This window comes from Aulostomus chinensis, chromosome 20 (assembly GCF_037954235.1).
Source record: "Aulostomus chinensis isolate RoL2024-O1b breed Wild chromosome 20, RoL_Achi_v1.0, whole genome shotgun sequence".
Taxonomy (NCBI): domain Eukaryota; kingdom Metazoa; phylum Chordata; class Actinopteri; order Syngnathiformes; family Aulostomidae; genus Aulostomus; species Aulostomus chinensis.
Genome location: NC_141339.1, coordinates 23,502,479 through 23,523,051, shown reverse-complemented (window position 1 = coordinate 23,523,051; position 20,573 = coordinate 23,502,479). Strand labels below are relative to the sequence as shown.

Here is a 20,573-nt window from a genome sequence, read left to right as displayed (position 1 = left end):
CAGGTCGCTGACACGGAGACGTTCTACAGTTCCAAACGATCTCCAGGTTTTAGGACCCGTTCCTCCATCATGGTGCCAGATGTGACCCGCATGTTCAGGGTTCCGGTCATTTCTCAAGGTGTAACTCTCATCAGGGTCTATGTGTCGCTCTGAACGGCTATAAAAGGGCAAATGTTGACCCGAGTGTCTCGGGTTTCTGTGCCTCGGAGTTTGACATGTAACTTCTTCATGCGTCTGTGGTGGAGTTGTTAGAGTTCCAGTGATGGCGTCAGGGGTTTCCTCCCACAGGGGTCCGTCTCACACCAGCGCCTCACCCTGGGAGCAAACTCACCCTCACAAGCTTTGTATTTCCATCTCTAGAAGGATCAGGTTTTCCGCTGGAGGCGGGACGAGACCCTCCACCCAGGTCATGCTGGACCCTCTCAGCCAAGCCACCTCCTGTCAATCATTCATGTATTCTTTCTTATCCTTAAGTATTTGTGAGGATTTGGGCACTGAATGACATTTTTTTAATGATAATTTCCTACAATGAATGCATCGTTGACATTTGATTTTCCAGTTGATTGTATAGTTGCAGTCGGAACTGTCGGGAGACCAAACTCACACCGGGCGAGAAGTGATGATTTATTCTAGAGCAGGAAGTCTTCAGTTAGCAGGTGTTAAATGTGTTAATGTCCTCAAAGACAACTTGCTGAAATGCATCATGTAAAACAAGCAAAATAAATATGGACACACCAAGATTCTCTCACCGGCTTCGTTTCTGTCTTCATACGGATTCTTAGCAGCAGGTTTTATCATCTTGTTGTTTTTAATGTTTGAATATTGGTGTCCATTCCCCTCAGGTGAGGTTTCAGCAGCGCCTTTGGACTCCAGCAGTGTTTAGCGCATTTGAACGCCTCACCTGAGCTTCCGCCAGCCTGAGGGTGAGTAGGTCAACACTGAACATCAATTTTGGGTGAACTGTCCCTTTAAGAGGAAAGGACAGGAAGTCCTCCAACTAAATGACGAAATAAAACAGGAAATGTGGAAATAAAAGGCTAAAGTAAAAGTTGTACGTGCACGGAAATGTGAATATTTTAAAATAAATGTGTTGTGTTTCTGTGAATAGTTTTTATCAGTTCATCATTTTGTGTCAACACTCCAAAATTATTGATTTACTTCTATGTTTTGAACCTCGGCTGTTTCAGGCCTCCGTATTCTTGCTTGTTTAAACTTAAGTAGTTGATGTTGAGTGAATGAAACAAATGTTCAATGACGTGGTTTTTGTTTCCCTGTGGTATTTGATCATGAAGTACTACATGTACTGGCAGTAACGATGTCGTTACTGTACTTCACACTGGATGTTTGGTCAGCGCAGCACCTGGTTCGTTACTGATTCTAAACGCACCGGAGCAGGTAGCGACGTCACACACCACTGATGAGTGTGTTTTGAGTTGCAGCTCCACATATTTTGTAGTGAAGGTTCACATCTGCAGTAAATGTACTTCAGTCTGCGTCTCCATAACAACACTCCTCCAGCGTGGAGTTTGCCAGCGTTCAAACTCATAAAGAAGCAGCGATGACTTCACTCGTCCCTGCAAACGAATTCAAGTTCTGAGGGAGAGGTTGCGTTTATTCCACGGCAGAAGATCTCGGCGCAGCCTGAGGTGCGCTCGCCACATTTGATTCGCTCGTGAAACGGAGAAAAGCGTGACTCAGGATGAGACTGGAGCGCAACAAACAGAATACCTGAAATCGCTGGGTTCCACCTCCTGGATCAACGACTGATTCACACCACCGACATCCAGAAAACCTCAGAGGTCGTTGACGTATAAGAAAAGAATCAAAGCACCAGTTTGCAGAAACGTTCATTTTATTCTGGTGACTGAACGCTGGTAGAACACAGCACCTATAGAACATAGAACATTATCACGAATGAGTTGTTGAAGGTCGAGTTCCCCCCAGGTTGGTGGGTTCTCAGCTAAACGTTGAATCTAAAGTCTGCGGAGAAGTGGAGCTGAAGCTGTTTGAACAGTGTACATCAGTAAATATCACACGGCTGAATTCTGCAGGGTTCATGTCCCTTAACATTCATGGAAAATAGTGGTACTTTTTCAAACGGGCCCCTTTTTTTAAGGTATTTTGGGTCAAAGAGGTGAAGAGGGAGCTACAACTTTTAATTAATTTCAACTGTGAAGAGGCTGTAACCCAGTTTCCAAGGTCAAAGTCCAGCTGGCAGAACAGAAGCAGAAGTGTAATTTTCCTGTGTGCTGTGAATGAGTTTGCAGGAGTGGACTCTCTCTCGTCCTGCATCTGAAACCTGCACCTCTACAATGAACCAAAACCTAACAAATGACAGGAATTGACAGCTGACACGTGGAGGAATCGTCCAAAATCCTTTCTGCTAAGACGCAGATCCACTGATCTGAACCAGCGAACGCAGGGAGCTGAGACGGTCAAAGTGAGTTCTACTCTTCAGTGCCTCTTTATTCTCACCAGCATCAAACACCCAAGCCAGAGGCTCAGTGTTACACAGTCCAGTCACCTGAAGGCTCTGCCGTTTGCTGAATTTTCTCGAAGGATTTTCCTGGCTTCCTTACATTTCGTCCTAATTTTTGCTGCATTAACTCATCTAATATTCAAAAAAACAGCCACACCTACTTCACCACATAAAAAACAGAATGAATAAATTCACATCTACTGCGTTCTAAGCTGCGTTCACACATGCGTAGGCGTCTGATTGGTTGTCAGAGATCATGAAGGCTCGTCACACTGTAGCTTCTCAGGCCGGCTGATCCAAACCCCCGCGGGGCCACAGAAGCCCGGGGCCCTCTCTCCCCACACCGAGCCTCCAGCCAAAGAGTCACACATTCACAATCAGAGCCCGGGTCACGTTCTCCCTGGGAGTCACATCCTCCAAGGGGGGGGGGTCACGTCCTCCCGGTCTCTGGTCTGGAGATGTGATCGGACCGCTCTGGCTGAATCCCACAAGAGATTCAGAAGGTGCGTTCGGACGTTTTGTGCAGCGTGAACTTGACAAACTGGAGGTTCGGTGGTTTACTGGAACAAACTGGCTTTAAGCTGCGTTCAGCCACCCTGGGCTCCTGCTGGATTACTGATATTTACATTTCACAGAGATAAAACAGTTTCATAAATTACTGAGGAGGCATTAAAATTCACTGAAACAAGACATTTCATGTCCCAGCGATGAAAGATGTGTACACACTGCAGGAACTGGGAACGATCCTAGTTCTTTTGAGGAACCTTTCAAAATCCTAGAGGAACCCTGAGCAATGCAGGTGAACTCTGATTGGTCGGACAGATCGGATAATGCAACTCATTGCGATGATTAAAACCCTGTTAAACAACAGCAGTGGTGTTAGCCAAAGCCTTGGGAATTGGTGCTGATGTTAGCTCGCGCCGCAGCGTTTCTCTCCTCATTTCGTACGTTACCCAGTAACTAACACACGTAGAATGTCCCCACAAGGCCATTGAAACAATTGCTCAGTAAGCCAGAGTCAGTGGCACATTAATTGACACCTAGACTTTCGGAACATCTATGCTGAACACTTTGCAGTAGCCTATTAGCCCACCTGTAGCCTGTTAGCTTCTTTTGCTAGCACATTTTCTAGGCAAACCTTCAATTTTTTTAAATGTACTCAAGGCAAATACCAAACACATCGGAACACAAAAACTAAATCAAATAAAAACTGGAACACATAAATGTGTCCATGCGTCCTCATCTCATAGCTGCTGTATCGCACACAGACACGGCATCAGCAGACTAACAACCGGCTTTTCTCACCTCAGTGTTCCTGAGGCACGAACGGGAACAGAACCAATGGTTCGTTGTTCCTGGGAACTTCCTGTCCACTTAAATCACATTCAGTCTGGACACACCTTCAGACTTGTGGTCAATTCTGAAAAGTCGAAGATTTTCCACTGCGGACGTAGGCAAGGAAGTCTCACTTTCCCGCCAGTGGGCCGTTTGTCCCATCAAACTGTATAAATTAAAACACCTCACACATCAGTTAGAAGTCTCTGTAACCATAGCAACAGTACTGGTGCCCTTTAGGGCCAGTGTCCACCAAGTCATGTTTTTTCCCGAACAAGAACAGCAGGTTCTCCTGAGAAGAGCTTGCCAGGAGAGAACCCCTTAAGGACTTAGCGTTGTTTTCAGTGGAGACATTTTGGTTGCTATGACTACGAGTGTCCTGTAAGTAAAACTGTTGGCACAATGTAAATGGCAAACTAGGTTGGAAAGCTCAAGAAGCAGTTTCTTTCACAGAGTCTGTGGTGAAATGTCTGTTTTTGGCTGACGAGGGTCACGTAACGGACGCCGTACTCGTAATCACCACGATGTTTAACTGCTTCAACAGCTGGTTCCAGGATATGGGTCGAAAACCTCCTCTGGATGAACTGAGACAGAACCACAGGGAAAGAAGACGACTGGTCAGTCTGCGTGAGATCACGGGAAACATTTAGGTGAGTTCTGACGTGGTCAGCGCTCGTTCATGTGGGACGTGACGGTTGGGCTCGGTGCCATTGTGGGCCAATAAAAAGTGATTCTGGTCACTTTTTATCTAAAGTCCAAAGTTTTTCAGCTCTTGTCAGCCAGATAAAGCTTGACATGCTGCTGGTGTTTGTGTCACAGCACCAAAATGTTCCTCTGGAAACAAAAACACCATCGGCCCCAGGAGACACACTTTGATTGACACAGGTCCTCATGCTAAAGGGTCACATGGTATGAAGTATATCTTGAAAGTACAGTCACATATTTAGAAAGTAAAAACCAAGAATGGACTTTGAGGCTCATGTTTTTAGCCTGCTGCGAAAACCCATTTGATTCTCTTCATTCTGTAAGACAACAGCAGATTGCTGGTAAAGCTCAGCGACGGTTCCGTAGGAAGAACGAGGGGGACGCCTCGTCGCTTCGGTTCAAAACCCGAGCTGTGAACAAGTGAGGTAATAGAACCATGCTTTTGTCTCAATAAATAAACATGACACACACATGACATTCATCCAAGGAAGCAGACATCACAGCGTCTCATGAGTTGGTCACGTCAAAGTCGTCCGGGACAGACCCCCCCGTCTCTGAGCGCACGTGTCGAAAAATGACAGCGCCGCTGTTTGGGATCTTATATATTCCACTAATTTAACAAGTTACACTTCATTTGTCACACTTTTAAGGTTTAAGATAATTTCTCATATCACTGATAAAACAAAATGGCTGAATTTTCCCACTTCTCTGTGTTGCCTGGTGAATGTTTCATTTAGAAAATAAACTGGTTGCGTCACATGGAAACGACGGCAGGCGCATCCACAATTGTTCGCGCTGCGGTGGGGAGAATGTACGTAATATGATAAATAATAGGATTCAAGTATTGACCTGGCTGGCATTAAAAGAGTGGACCGTAAACCTGTTTGTCACTTTTGTAATTCCTAGGCATCCTTGTGAAAATCAGCCAAATCTTTTGAATGACAGACAACAAACAAAAGCTGAGAGTGACCTGAATTAAAAACATCAAGTTCCTCATTAAGAAAACTGCAGCGAGAAATTTAAATGAAGCTCGTGTCAGGGGACGAATGGATGGATGAGAGACGGGGGGCCTGTGGGGATCAACGGTGGGAGCTCCTGGGATTTGACCGGCTAACGTTTATTAGCATGCTAATCAGATGCAGCGCAGCAGTGGTACAGCAGGAGAACCGTGGTTTCAACCAGCACACAAGATATTTGGTACATTTTCAAGTTCCCACTGAATGTTGTTGCTTTGTTATGTGAGTTGTGAAAAAAAAGACTTAAATGTGTGACAAGCTAGAATTAGCAGGGTTGGACACCGAACTCGTGTGGGGAAATGGGTGCAGCAGTCTCCCCCTGCCCCCATGGAATATAAATACCTAGTTCTGACTGTGCCAGAACCATCTGCTAGCCTAGCCACTTGGTGGTGCTAGCACCATCTCTGACAGTGGAGGAGGTGTACCGTTTTATTGTGTCCAGGACCTAAAAACTCTGGCTGTAAAAAAAAAACCCCAACATGGTTCATAAACGCTGCCCTCTTTCCTTTTCTCTGTACTTTAATACAGACAGCGAGCTGAGGCTTCGCCGCACCTCCATATTCACACCCTCAAAAGTTTGTGTTAAAGACACAAGGGAGGGGAGGTGAAGCCGTGTGACATCACGCGCGTTCACGCCAACACACCATCAGGAAGCTGGTAAGCCCACAGGAAGCGGAACTTCTCCAGTGAGGTTACGAGACTTGACGCCGTCAAAACTCTGCATTATCTGTAATGTAAAATGCAAAGTTGCTATCACACCCAACCGGAGGGAACGCCAGGTGCGTCAGAAATGAGGAGGGTTAGGGTTCGGGTTAGCATTGGATCTGCTAACATTAGCGGCACAACAGGAAATGGAAAAGTTCTGACTGAAATTACATTTTTTGTTCTTATACAGGAAGTAGAGAATAGGACTGCTGCACTCATCAAGGGCCTGGAGATGTTGAATGTAAAAACTTTAAAAAAAATTTGAAAAGTGAACGGTTATCAACCCTGATAATTACTGTCATTCAAGTTAAAATTATCTTCTAATGTCCATAAAATTAGGTGCAAAATTTTGCCCCAGTTTTTATTAAAATGTGACGCAGAGCTACAAAACAAAGTATCATTTAAAAAACAAATGCCTGTTTTATCTGTGAAAGTGAAATATTTGAATACGTGTAATAAAGAAATATCCACAAACAAGACCGTGGAATAGCAAAAGTCCAGATGCGCACTGCTGTATTCAAAGCAGGCCCATAAGCCTGGTGTCAGTGGAGGGAACGTCAGTCGTGGATCTACGCGTCTCCCAGGAGCTCGACCACATAGTGAGAAAATAAAGGCAGATAAATTCAAGACATTGTTGCAGTGTCCACTTGATGCTCTCACGTCTGTCCGAGGACGTCCTCTGAGTCGAGGGAGTCGGATATGAGGTGAGAGGTCAGGTGGTCCTACTGGCCCGCCGCCCGGGCCGTTCTCTGCTGCTCCAACATGGACCTGATGGCAGGTGTCATCATGGCGGGGGACATGGCGGGGGTGAAAGGTCGTAGAGGGTACTGAGCATTCTTGCCAGGGACATAAATGCACTGGAAGTATCTCTGTCCTGCAAAGACAGGAAGTGAGTGGATAACTGCTGTGACCCAGGGACTCAGATATGAGCACTCAGCAGGAAATATTAGCGCCTACATTTTACAACAATATTACAGTGTGAAATCTTTTTTTTGTTGTTTGTTTGTTGGTATCCTCTCCGTCGTGTGACCCAGGGACTCCAAATCTGCACCGCACGCAAATTCTAGAAGGGACACAACAAAATACCTGGATTTCTCAATGAGTGACAGGCTCACCTGGCTTCTTCTTCTCTGGTTCCTCCGCCTGGGTCTCTTCTGTAGGAAACAGAGAAGAGGACGTGTTGAGTCGTTGTTGGAGGTTTTTATGCGGGGGGGGGGGGGGTTTGGCATGCAGGTGTGTTGTGTTGCAGAGAGGAGGAAACAACATGACGTCATAGAAATAGGTGTGATGACGACCAGCATCTCATACTGGGGGGGCTTGTTTGGACTGAAGAGGCCAAATAAAAGCCTGGCAGATGAGAGGACTCACTAAAGGACCTTAAATGGTAATCGCTGTCAGACTGAAGTCGCTGTGGTCATTTCACGTTTGCTGTGAGATCATCCTGAGACGAGAAGAAGAGAAAACAGCCTTGGGAGAAAAGATGTTTGTTTGTTTTCTAATTTATTTTGTTTTAACTGTAATCTAACATTCACTTCTTAGTCCTCGTGGAACACAATCAGACCCTCAGAGGAGGCCAGCGGTTGTTTGACTCACACAGAAAACTGACACAGAAATTCTAGTTTTAGTTTTGTTCTGAAAAGACTGGTGCAGGGGTGAGGTGTGTTTGTAGTCCAGCAAGAAGTTAGCATGTCAGGGGTGAGGTGTGTTTGTAGTCCAGCAAGAAGTTAGCATGTCAGGGGTGAGGTGTGTTTGTAGTCCAGCAGGAAGTTAGCATATCAGGGGTGAGGTGTGTTTGTAGTCCAGCAAGAAGTTAGCATGTCAGGGGTGAGGTGTGTTTGTAGTCCAGCAAGAAGTTAGCATGTCAGGGGTGAGGTGTGTTTGTAGTCCAGCAAGAAGTTAGCATGTCAGGGGTGAGGTGTGTTTGTAGTCCAGCAAGAAGTTAGCATGTCAGGGGTGAGGTGTGTTTGTAGTCCAGTAAGAAGTTAGCATGTCAGGGGTGAGGTGTGTTTGTAGTCAAGCAAGAAGTTAGCATGTCAGGGGTGAGGTGTGTTTGTAGTCCAGCAAGAAGTTAGCATGTCAGGGGTGAGGTGTGTTTGTAGTCCAGCAGGAAGTTAGCATATCAGGGGTGAGGTGTGTTTGTAGTCCAGCAAGAAGTTAGCATGTCAGGGGTGAGGTGTGTTTGTAGTCCAGCAAGAAGTTAGCATGTCAGGGGTGAGGTGTGTTTGTAGTCCAGCAAGAAGTTAGCATGTCAGGGGTGAGGTGTGTTTGTAGTCCAGCAAGAAGTTAGCATGTCAGGGGTGAAGTGTGTTTGTAGTCCAGCAAGAAGTTAGCATGTCAGGGGTGAGGTGTGTTTGTAGTCCAGCAAGAAGTTAGCATGTCAGGGGTGAGGTGTGTTTGTAGTCCAGCAGGAAGTTAGCATATCAGGGGTGAGGTGTGTTTGTAGTCCAGCAAGAAGTTAGCATGTCAGGGGTGAGGTGTGTTTGTAGTCCAGCAAGAAGTTAGCATGTCAGGGGTGAGGTGTGTTTGTAGTCCAGCAAGAAGTTAGCATGTCAGGGGTGAGGTGTGTTTGTAGTCCAGCAAGAAGTTAGCATGTCAGGGGTGAGGTGTGTTTGTAGTCCAGCAAGAAGTTAGCATGTCAGGGGTGAGGTGTGTTTGTAGTCCAGCAGGAAGTTAGCATATCAGGGGTGAGGTGTGTTTGTAGTCCAGCAGGAAGTTAGCATATCAGGGGTGAGGTGTGTTTATAGTCCAGCAGGAAGTTAGCATATCAGGGGTGAGGTGTGTTTGTAGTCCAGCAGGAAGTTAGCATATCAGGGGTGAGGTGTGTTTGTAGTCCAGCAAGAAGTTAGCATGTCAGGGGTGAGGTGTGTTTGTAGTCCAGCAGGAAGTTAGCATATCAGGGGTGAGGTGTGTTTGTAGTCCAGCAGGAAGTTAGCATTTGAGGGACGAGGTGTGTTTGTAGTCCAACAGGAAGTGAGCATCTCCATACCAAAAGTTTGATTGCTCCATGTGATTGTGGTGATTGAACCAGTAAATCAGCTCTGGTGAACAAAAGTTGATGATCTTCCAGGTTGAGTTCATCAAGATCATCTTCACTAATGAACCCTCTGATGATGCTGGAAGCCTGGATGTAAAAGTTAGCAGCGCTAAGCTAACGTTAGCCTATGAAGGAGCTACACCAGGGTCACATGACTTCAAGGTCACCACCACTAAGCTTCAGGCTTCTTGTGTTTCCCCTGATGACCTTTAATGACCTGCAGCACCTGTAGGCCCCTTCAGGCTCTTGTTAGCAGATGATTGCTGACATATTTTACGTCTTATTCCAGGTATTTAAACGAAAACCCTCTGTCTATGTTAACTCAAGTCTTGAGTTTCAGGACTCTTCCTGTTCCTGACTTGTCAGGAAAATCTGGATGAATAAAACACACGTCTCAGATGTGAGGACATTCCCCCTCCATCCTACTCAAACCAAACACCAGAGCAAATGGAAGTATTATGAAACAAAGTGTGGACCCAAACCATGAAAGCAGGCATGGAGCAGCCAGTCAGACACTGATATGAGGGAAGAGTGGAGTCACTCGGGGTCGTGGGAGTGTTGATGCGCCACTGAATGACTCAATAAGAACAGAAGTTAATGGGATTTGGTTCGGGGATTTAATCAATCCAGCTAAGTGTTATTGTTGCTAAACTCATCGGAATACAGCAGCTCAAAGGCTAGTAATCTCGTCTCTTAATCAGCTGATCCCATTTAATTCCAATCAGTTGAGTCATTACAGCGAACGCCTGTTCATATTGAGTTAACCAGTGGAAGGATGGTGGAAATTAAGAGAATACCTCAGGCTTTATGGGCCGCTCTTATTCCTCTCTCTATCAACAACAAGCAGAGAGGGATAATAAGCACCGAAACACATCCAGGTTGTGGGCTCTGAGCCTGACACACGTCTCTTCATGGAACAAATTCATCAGTTTCACCTTCATGCCTGTTTGGATCGAGCGCATCCTCGCAGCTTCTCTAGGCCTGACGCTACTTAAGTTTTACTATCAGAGTTTACAGGTGACAAAAATAAACTGTGGAGGTGTTCTGGTTAGTGAAGCATCTTCAATGAAGAAATCCACTCGTTTTCACTTCTTTAATTTAAATAAATGCATTCAGATCTCACTGCTCTAACTCTCTTGTTGTCCATCATCTGAGAGAGCCCCTCTTCTAGGGAGCTGAGACCCAGGGGAGTTAGCTTAGCACAACGACTGCTCGTGGGTGGGAAGTGTTAGCAAAGCTCATGTAAAAAAAAAAATCAAGTTCAGTAGATGTTCCTCCAGTCTTTTCCAAATTGAAATTTCACAATGCTTTGTCGTGGGAGAACCAGACACGTAGCCGGAACTACTTTCCTGACTGGGCGCTGTGATTTGATGCAGCACCTCCAAAGCTCCATTAGAACTTGGGTCAACAGAACCAAACGTTTGTTGAGGACTAGAAGAGCGACTGCTGCTACTGATCATGAGGAGGAGGAGGGTTCCTGCTGGACACACCAGCATCCTGGACCTGAGCTAGCTGATGCTAACACTTCCCACCCACTACCAGCCATTGGGCTAAGCTAACTAGCCTGGACCTGAGCTAGCTGATGCTAACACTTCCACCCACTACCAGCCATTGGGCTAAGCTAACTAGCCTGGACCTGAGCTAGCTGATGCTAACACTTCCCACTCACTACCAGCCATTGAGCTAAGCTAACTAGCCTGGACCTGAGCTAGCTGATGCTAACACTTCCCACTCACTACCAGCCATTGAGCTAAGCTAACTAGCATGGATCTCAGTTCCCTAGAGAAGCGTCTGTCCTCTAGGCTGGAGACAATGGAAAACAGGAGAATCAACTTAAACAGTGCATGCTGATTGATATTAAATAACTTTCACACTCACTCGCTTGATGTGGTTGTTTCTCTTCTTTATCTAGAATGTAAAAAAAAAGAGAAACCAGATGCAGGTCAGTGGGGAACGTGTCAGAAGTGTGCAGTCATACAGTTGAGGTCTGTGCTCAAACCTCGAGTCTTCTTCACAGGTTCCTTCCCAGCTTTACCTGTGGGGAGAGAAGGATCTATTACTGGCTGCCAAACAACCCTCCGAGTCAGGTGGACATTCATATTCATGAGGTATCCCTCCGCCTGAGCCTGGCATGGCCCTGGTTAGGATGGCGGTATCAGGTAAAGAACCACCCATGAAGTCCTGTCGTCTGTCTGTCTGGGAGGACAGGCTGAGCATCCGCATCATAACACACTGTGTTTTGCTTTCAAGAGGAAATTCCTACCTCGTCTCATTTTACGCTTTTTAACTTCAATTTATCTTTTCATTCATTTTCTTGGAAGCGTCTCATTTTCCTGGGGAACTGTCTAGCGTTCAAGTGCACTCTGCCGTCCTAAAACAAGATTTTAGAAACCGTTTTCTGACTTGTGACTGAGGTTTAAGATATGGAAAACCAAAAAAATGACCCAAAGAAATGAATATACCGGTACATATATAATCGATAATAAATGCAGAACTAAATTATCAAAACATGTTTGGTAATGACACGGTACTCTGTATTTTATATCTACATCGATTTTATTCAATTAGTCTATATTTCTTGATTTATTATTTTATTATTCGTACAATTCTACATTTCTTTATTTATGATTGTCATCGTCCTCCACTTTATCCGGTTGGTCCAGGTCCAGACTGTCCTCTCCCTAGCCATGCTAGCTCATGCCAGCTCTTCTGGGGGAATCCCCAGGCGTTCCCAGGCCAGCCCAGAGATGTAATCCCGATATCATTTATAAATTTCCACCTGTATTTATTTCTTTACAGATAAATTTCTTTATTACAAAGCAAGTTTCCAGACTCAAAAAATTAATAAATACAATTATCTGTTTATTTAAATATAAACTTTTCTTCTCTGCCAATAGTTTTGATTTAGTCTGGGCCCGAGATAAAAGACAGTTTCTGAGTGATAACCCTGAAGGGCGTCATCGGGCGCCAGAGCCCATTCAACGGAGGATTTACCTGCTTCAGACGGAGATTTAGAAGGTTTCTCCCCTTTGGCCTGAGAGGTCGCGTTCGCTCTCTGTACAGATTCTGGTCTCGTCCTCAGTCTGATGGGCTGCGCACGAGGTTCTGGTTCTGGATTAGAAAGATAAGGAGGGAGTGTTCTGTTTTTCATGTGCATAAACAAGACGTTAAAGGACACGAAATATGAAGGTTAAACCAAATAAATAATGTTGTTAAAGGAACACACAAACATGTTGGGAAAGTCTCTCATGGTCCTTTGTGCTCAGGGAGTTGAGACCCAGGCTAGTTAGCATAGTGGCTGGTAGTGTGTGGAAGTGTTAGCATCAGCTAGCTCAGATCCAGGCTAGTTAGCTTAGCCCAATGGCTGGTAGTAGGAGGGAAGTGTTAGCATCAGCTAGCTCAGGTCCAGGCTAGTCAGCTTAGCTCAATGGCTGGTAGTGAGTGGGAAGTGTTAGCATCAGCTAGCTCAGGTCCAGGCTAGTTAGCTTAGCCCAATGGCTGGTAGTAGGAGGGAAGTGTTAGCATCAGCTAGCTCAGGTCCAGGCTAGTCAGCTTAGCCCAATGGCTGGTAGTGGGTGGGAAGTGTTAGCATCAGCTTGCTCAGGTCCAGGCTAGTTAGCTTAGCCCAATGGCTGGTAGTGGGTGGGAAGTGTTAGCATCAGCTTGCTCAGGTCCAGGCTAGTTAGCTTAGCCCAATGGCTGGTAGTGGGTGGGAAGTGTTAGCATCAGCTAGCTCAGGTCTAGGCTAGTTAGCTTAGCCCAATGGCTGGTAGTGGGTGGGAAGTGTTAGCATCAGCTAGCTCAGGTCCAGGCTAGTCAGCTTAGCCCAATGGCTGGTCGTAGGTGGGAAGTGTTAGCATCAGCTAGCTCAGGTCCAGGCTAGTCAGCTTAGCCCAATGGCTGGTCGTAGGTGGGAAGTGTTAGCATCAGCTAGCTCAGGTCCAGGCTAGTCAGCTTAGCCCAATGGCTGGTAGTAGGAGGGAAGTGTTAGCACCAGCTAGCTCAGGTCCAGGCTAGTCAGCTTAGCCCAATGGCTGGTCGTAGGTGGGAAGTGTTAGCATCAGCTAGCTCAGGTCCAGGCTAGTCAGCTTAGTCCAATGGCTGGTAGTGGGTGGGAAGTGTTAGCATCAGCTTGCTCAGGTCCAGGCTAGTTAGCTTAGCCCAATGGCTGGTAGTGGGTGGGAAGTGTTAGCATCAGCTAGCTCAGGTCCAGGCTAGTTAGCTTAGCCCAATGGCTGGTAGTGGGTGGGTAGTGTTAGCATCAGCTAGCTCAGGTCCAGGCTAGTTAGCTTAGCCCAATGGCTGTTAGTGGGTGGGAAGTGTTAGCATCAGCTAGCTCAGGTCCAGGATGCTGGTGTGTCCAGCAGGAATCCTCCTCCTCCTCCTCATCAGTAGCAGCAGTCGCTCTTCTAGTCCTCAACAAACCTTTGGTTCTGTTGACCCAAGTTCCAATGGAGCTTTGGAGGTGCTGCGTCAAATCACTGCTCCCAGTCAGGAAAGTAGTTCCGGCTACGTGTCTGATTCTACCACTACAACGTCTCCTCATGTTAAACTGGTATTCATCACCAAGGTTACACACAATCCTCCTGACATAAATGCAGGCAGAGACGGAGCTACGCTAACACTTCCCACCCACTACCAGTCATTGTGCTAAGCTAACTAGCCTGGGCCTCAGCTCCCTAGAGGAGGGGCTCTACTTCCAGTCGAGCTCTGGGGACGATGAACAATATCGGACTCTCAATGAGTCTTTTTATGTGGAGTTCTTACCTTTCTTGGCTGCCAAGGCCTTGGCTTTGCTCTTGACAGCTGGCTCATCTTAGACGAGTGAAAACAATTAGTTTCCAATTATCTTTTATGCCTCTGACAGTAACTATGATTACCTTCTGCAAATGAAGAACTGTCAGGGTTTGTGGTTACCTGTCTTCTTCTCAGACACTGATTTTCTTCTCTGTCGAGCAGCTGCAGGCTCTAAAATAATGAAGAACGGCTCTGATTAGCAGCCTGAGTCGCGTGGCTGTATTAGCTGCTCCCTCACATCAGTTTCAGGGCGCTCTAACAAATATGACATTCCTGGCTTAATGATGATTTACCTTTGTGAGGAGGAGCTGCTGCAGCTTTGGTTTTCTCTTTCACAGGTGGCTCTGTGAGTACAAATATTCAATAAATCACGCTGTAATCCTACATTCAGCTTGTTGTCTTCACCGTATTTAAACCTCCTCTAGGTGTTGATCACCTTTCTCAGCCGCCGCAGGACTTCTGGTTTTCCCCTCTCTGACTGCAGGCTCTGGAACGACAAATCAAGCACAGAATTCATTCGAATATATTTTAATTTTCATCACGTTTCCCGTCAAGCGTCCAGTATTAAGTGCCATTGTTGGGTGGAAATGAGCGAACGCGTCATTTTGAACTTGCTACATACGAGAATTAGAGTTGAGTTCTGATGTTCATGGTGGGCGGGGCCATGGGTTAGGGTTCGGGTTAATAATAATAATAATAGGGTTAATAACCCTAACCTCCCTATGTTCAACAGTAAAGTAGCAAAAAAACAAACAAACAACTGGGCTTGAATGTGACAGTGGCGTGGATGAAAAACACAAACGAACATTGTAAATAAAACTGATAAGCTGATGTAGTTTGCTTGAGGCTAATAGCTGATGTTAGCGGTCACAGCTAGTCAGTACGTCAGCTGACAAGCTAACTGATCCATCCCTCCATCTTCTCCCTATTCCCTCTACAAATACTTTTACTTGACTTCTGCAGGTTTTGACATGTACTTTGTACTTTCACGTGTTAACTGGCTCGTTACCAAAGTTCTGTTGAAAGGAACACTTTGGTAATGAGTTACTTTTTCCAATTTGAATACATTTAAGAGGCTGTACTTCTTGAGCACTTGGACTTGACATACTGGAGTTACAAACGTGTGTACTCCTGCCACCTCTGTTGACATTGATGGAACAAACCCTCCCTCGTTTGAACACTTTTTCAAACAATGTGCTCCAATTCTAATATTCTTTAGACATAATTTTGTTGTTTAAAAACTCTAAATCAAAACCATCGTGTTTGGTAGAATTCTTTATGTACTAATTGTTCGGCAGCGTCTGAGCCCTGACGCCTCCGTTCCTCAGTCACTCACCTTTCTTGGCGGCGCCCGCTTTGATTTTCTCTTTGGAGACAGCAGCATCTATCATTGAAACAAATTATCTGATTCACATCAAGTGTGTAAACCACTGAGAAACAAAGCTGCTCAAACTGCCGGGTGTTTGTGGTCATGACGCTCAAGTGTGCAGCAGTGAAAACACTGATCAGCAGTCAACATGAACTACCTTTCTTTGTTTTCTCTCTGGTCGTTGCTGCTGCCGGCGCCTCTGAGGGATCGTTGGAGTAAAATAGACAACACAGTAAAGTTTACATCACGAATGGATTTGTGCGGCACGTTGTGCCATCGTCTGTCACCGTAGCTGCAGCAGCTGGTTCGATGAGGACAAGCGTATCAATGGATACATGAGAACTTTCTGGGAGCTCCGTGTTTCTAGAAGCTCTGGAACCAGCTTGTTGTCAATTTTCCCCCTTTTCAGAATGAACACCAGCCAGAACCAGAAATGAAGCTTTGCATTTTTACCTTTAACTGCGCCGGCTGTCTCTTTTTTCTTCTTTGTCGCTGGAAATGACCAAATATTAAATGATCATCTGTCATGACAGAGCAAAAATAAGAAAGTCTGTGAGTTTGAACCGTGCACACATGCGCACCTGTCTTTGTGGAGGCGGCCCTCGCGTCTCCCTTCACCGTCTCCGGCTCTTGAAGCAGAAAGAGTTTCGGTAAGTTGTCAAACGTCTTTGGCAGCGAAGACGTTTTCTCACGATAACCAGGGTTCATACACCTTTCACCACTAAAGTCCTCAACTTCTCAATCCTTTCAGGGAAATGTTTGTGGTCTTTAATTCACTGAAACATCTTTTTACACATGAAGAGCAAACGGAGAAATCTATGTAAAAAAAAATTCCAGGCGCACATTTAATGAAAGTTAATGATAGGTTGTGTGATTTGGTGCAGGCTGCATGTGGAGGAAAGCACAGGTGATGAACTTGTTCTGACGAGATGGCGCTGACTGCCTTCATCCTCCTCATCCTCACCTGGACCTGAGGCCGGCTGAGCTTCAGCACCTCGAGGGAGGACCTCAGGCTGAGCAGGGGCTTCCTCTCCTGTGGCTTCAGGCTGGGCCGGTTCCACTGGTTGTACCGGCTCCACGTGCTGGACCGGCTCCACGGGTTGAAGTGGCTGCACCGGTTCTGCTGGGGGCTGCGCCGCTGGCTGCACCGGCTGCTGATAAGGTTGGTATTGTGCGTAGAGCGGCTGATGATAGAGGGGCTGCATGGGTGGAGCTCCGGGGTTGACCGGGTGGGCGGTCAGCACCGGAGCGGAGGGAGCTGGAGCAAACAAAGACGACCACTTCAGTCAGAACATACAGAACGAGACAAGAGAGTTGGACGTAGCTTCTGGGGTGGGACAGGTGAAGCCAGTCACCAGCAGGGGGCGACTCCGCTGCTTAAAGAAATCAACACGTGATTCGCTGATAATTTATCTCCAGTTTTGCTGAGCGCACGCTACGGGGTTCCAAAATCTGGATCACCTTCAAAGGTGTTCTTCCATCTAATCTAAAACCTGGACACGCTGCTGGCTTCAAGAGTCCCGAGGCCACAGAGGTCACGCCCCCTTCTGGTCTTCAGTCTACCAGTGCACTGTAGCTGGTATAGTTACCTGAGAGAGTCGGAGGGGGGTACGGGTTATCGGTGACGATGTGATGAACTGGAAGATAAACATTGTTGACAGTTCAGCGGGTTGAAGTGTTAGCATCATAGCAGCAGGGCTAGGAAACAAGGCAGCCACTCACCCAGGGCGTTCATATACTCACCGTACCAGCCAGGCGGGGACGGGCAGTAGACCGGTGCAGGTCTGCATGGTCCCACTGAAACAAACCAGTACTGTTACCCTGGAGGACTCTGATTACTTGTCCACATGGAGCTAAATGGAATGAGAACAGGTGCTGTACCGTCGTGTCCTGCTTCTGAGTCCTCTGCTGCTTTGGGAGTTTCTTTCTCTGTGGATTACAAAAGAGAAAACAGCAGCGGTTGTGATTTTGAACCTTGGACGTGACAAGTCACCAGGTGAAGGAGTGAATCACACACCTGGTTTGGTTGTCGCAGTCTTTTCAACTTTCTTGGCTTTTTATTGGGATTTCAAAGAGAAAAAAACAAATTCATGTCATTTTAACAAAAAAAGTTTGTTGCAGCAAGTAGATGATGTAGATACTTATTTATTCATCTGCAAACAGGAAGTAGGTGTGTGTGTGTGTGTGTGTGTGTGTGTGTGTGTGTGTGTGTGTGTGTGTGTGTGTGTGTACCTCGGAGGAAAGGAGGACTCTTCCTGATCCTCCGGACTTTTGGCTCCAGAGTGACGATTCTGGGAAGAGCTGGATACAAAACACATACTAGCAGAAAGATCCAGCCATGTACATTTAGCTTGAAGCTAACGGCTATAACCAGAGATGTTTTAGTTAATTTAAAAAAAGAAAAGTTTGTGGATCACTAATTATAAAGATGGTTAAAGAAGATGCAGGTTATACCGCACGCTGACCCTGAGAGTTTAGAGAGTTTAGCTGTGGTTAGCCATCTGTCGCTGTTAGCTTCAAGCTAAATAAATGTATCTGGCTCTTTCTGCATTCTTCATCAAGCTCAAGACTCCCCCTAGTGGTGGCATCAGATGCAGTTCTGTGTTACCTGATCTTTTCGGCTTGTCGTCTGATGTCTTCACAGCTTTGCCCTCTGAACCCAGAAAACAGTGACAAGTTAAACTCTGCTAAAGAGACGTTCACGTTCCTGCTGGCCTCAGTAAATCAAGACACTCCATGTGAGGTGGAGCTCCAGGAGAACCTCAGGCAAGCTCCTCTTTCTTTGAAGGGTAAAAGCAGTTTATTCCATCTGCAGATTATTTCAATGATTGCAAACAACACAAAACATTGCCACCGTATGTTTTGATTGTCAAAAGTGAGACTATTTGCTGATGGTATGAACAAAATGCACCCTTCAAAAACTCTTCCATGGTCTAAGATCAGGGTCTCTACTGAACTGAGGTGCTGCTGAGGGATTCGTGCTCTTTCAGATCAAATGTTCTGAGATAACACAGATTCACTGACATTTTGACTTTTTGCAGCCTGACTTTTTTTGATTATAGAGCGTTCCCCATTTCCCCAACTACACCGTACAATTATCACACTGTGTACTGCTATCATACTGTGTACTGCTATCATACTGTGTACTGCTATCATACTGTGTACTGCTATCATACTGTGCGATACACACTCAAAGTCTAAGATTGTTAACACTGCTGATTTTCGGACCTTTTCTTCGTGGGCTCAAGGCTGAAACTCTTCTGGGAGCATCTGAACACACAAACATGAGACGGTTAAACATCCAACAGGACAAATGTGACGCTGCTGCCAGTTTGTACTCTAGTAGTACTTCTAGTACAATCACTACTACTACTAGTACAATCACTACTACTAACAGTGCAATCACTACTACTAACAGTGCAATCACTACTACTAACAGTACAATCACTACTACTAACAGTACAATCACTGCTACTAACAGTACAATCACTACTACTAACAGTACAATCACTACTACTAACAGTACAATCACTGCTACTAACAGTACAATCACTACTACTAACAGTGCAATCACTACTACTTACAGTGCAATCACTACTACTAAGTGCAATCACTACTACTAACAGTGCAATCACTACTACTAACAGTACAATCACTACTACTAACAGTACAATCACTACTACTATCAGTACAATCACTACTACTAACAGTACAATCACTACTACTAACAGTACAATCACTACTACTATCAGTACAATCACTACTACTAACAGTGCAATCACTACTACTAACAGTACAATCACTACTACTAACAGTACAATCACTACTAACAGTACAATCACTACTACTAACAGTACAATCACTACTACTATCAGTACAATCACTACTACTAACAGTGCAATCACTACTACTAACAGTACAATCACTACTACTAACAGTACAATCACTACTACTATCAGTACAATCACTACTACTAACAGTGCAATCACTACTACTAACAGTGCAATCACTACTACTAACAGTACAATCACTACTACTAACAGTACAATCACTACTACTAACAGTACAATCACTACTAACAGTACAATCACTACTACTAACAGTACAATCACTACTACTAACAGTACAATCACTACTAACAGTACAATCACTACTAACAGTACAATCACTACTACTAACAGTACAATCACTACTACTAACAGTACAATCACTCAATCTTGACCAGAGCCTGCCTGCTACTAAAAGTTGCTTCATCAATACCAGCATGGTTTAACTCTTTTCAGCTAGACCGAGCTCCAAGGGGTCCAGGGTTCTGTCCCTGGACCCCTTGGAGCTGCCGGTGGCCTGGTTGATTGACAGCTGCTCCGGTCAGACGTCCACTACGTGATCGCTCACCTCTCTTTTCCGCCGTCTTGACACTCGACTCTTTGGTCTTGGACGAGTGCATGCAGGGACACACTAGAGGAAGAAAGCAGGGAGTAAATCTGCAGTACATGTATTACAGTAGTTAGAGTACCAGTTGCGTATCCACCACCACCCACGCCGCTCCTCCTGTTCACACACCAACTCTCTGAGTGACTGTGGTACTTCCTTGGCGGCCATGTTGGAGTTGTGTCTGTTACGGTACAACCTTATACTGCACCTCTGTGCTGGTGGCAGCCATGTTAGATTGTTGCTGTTTACTGGAGTCAGTGGACAGGACTGGCACCAAATCTGAGGGTGCTGCTACTCCCCTTTGTGATGTCATAAAGGGCAATGATGTTTGGGACCCGCAAATAAGTGAACAATGGTGACCTTTAACATCTCGGCCTCTGACCTGTGGGTTCAGGTGCTTCCCCCTCAGGTTCAGGCACAGGTTTGCTCACATCCACCGTCGCTTTGTCCCCTTCATCATCATCTTCCTCCTCCTCTTTTTTATCTTCAGGTTCGTCTACGGTTTTCAGGGGTTCAGCTGCTGGCTGCTCCTCCTCCTCCTCTCCCTCCTCCACAGGAGCAACAGGCTGACCGGTAACTGGTGGAGGCAGCATCGGTAGGAGAAGGGTTACATTCATCAGTTCATGTCACATGATGTCGGTCGTAAAAATGAGCCACTAAATCAGAGGGAGACGTCCTCATGTGGGACACGAAGCTGTT

General features: G+C 45.8%; 1 protein-coding gene across 1 annotated transcript in view; it reads right to left on the bottom strand.

The window, feature by feature from the left end:
• Window positions 1-1,876: 1,876 nt before the first annotated feature.
• Window positions 1,877-20,573, bottom strand: part of LOC147243327 (uncharacterized) — a 21,794-nt gene continuing 3,097 nt past the window's right edge. Inside the window, exons 2-24 of the mRNA XM_086189143.1 lie at window positions 20,257-20,451; window positions 19,836-19,898; window positions 18,669-18,710; window positions 18,049-18,093; window positions 17,673-17,741; window positions 17,458-17,493; window positions 17,322-17,369; window positions 17,184-17,237; window positions 17,030-17,077; window positions 16,405-16,698; window positions 16,022-16,069; window positions 15,894-15,932; window positions 15,598-15,639; window positions 15,408-15,455; window positions 14,508-14,558; window positions 14,365-14,415; window positions 14,192-14,242; window positions 14,042-14,089; window positions 12,269-12,385; window positions 11,274-11,309; window positions 11,153-11,182; window positions 7,356-7,394; window positions 1,877-7,114 (exon numbers count right to left, since the gene is read on the bottom strand). Of these exons, the coding sequence (XP_086045269.1) occupies window positions 6,963-7,114; window positions 7,356-7,394; window positions 11,153-11,182; window positions 11,274-11,309; window positions 12,269-12,385; window positions 14,042-14,089; window positions 14,192-14,242; window positions 14,365-14,415; window positions 14,508-14,558; window positions 15,408-15,455; window positions 15,598-15,639; window positions 15,894-15,932; window positions 16,022-16,069; window positions 16,405-16,698; window positions 17,030-17,077; window positions 17,184-17,237; window positions 17,322-17,369; window positions 17,458-17,493; window positions 17,673-17,741; window positions 18,049-18,093; window positions 18,669-18,710; window positions 19,836-19,898; window positions 20,257-20,451 (1,646 nt within the window). The 3' untranslated portion in view covers window positions 1,877-6,962. The remainder of the gene's footprint in view (window positions 7,115-7,355; window positions 7,395-11,152; window positions 11,183-11,273; window positions 11,310-12,268; window positions 12,386-14,041; window positions 14,090-14,191; window positions 14,243-14,364; window positions 14,416-14,507; window positions 14,559-15,407; window positions 15,456-15,597; window positions 15,640-15,893; window positions 15,933-16,021; window positions 16,070-16,404; window positions 16,699-17,029; window positions 17,078-17,183; window positions 17,238-17,321; window positions 17,370-17,457; window positions 17,494-17,672; window positions 17,742-18,048; window positions 18,094-18,668; window positions 18,711-19,835; window positions 19,899-20,256; window positions 20,452-20,573) is intronic.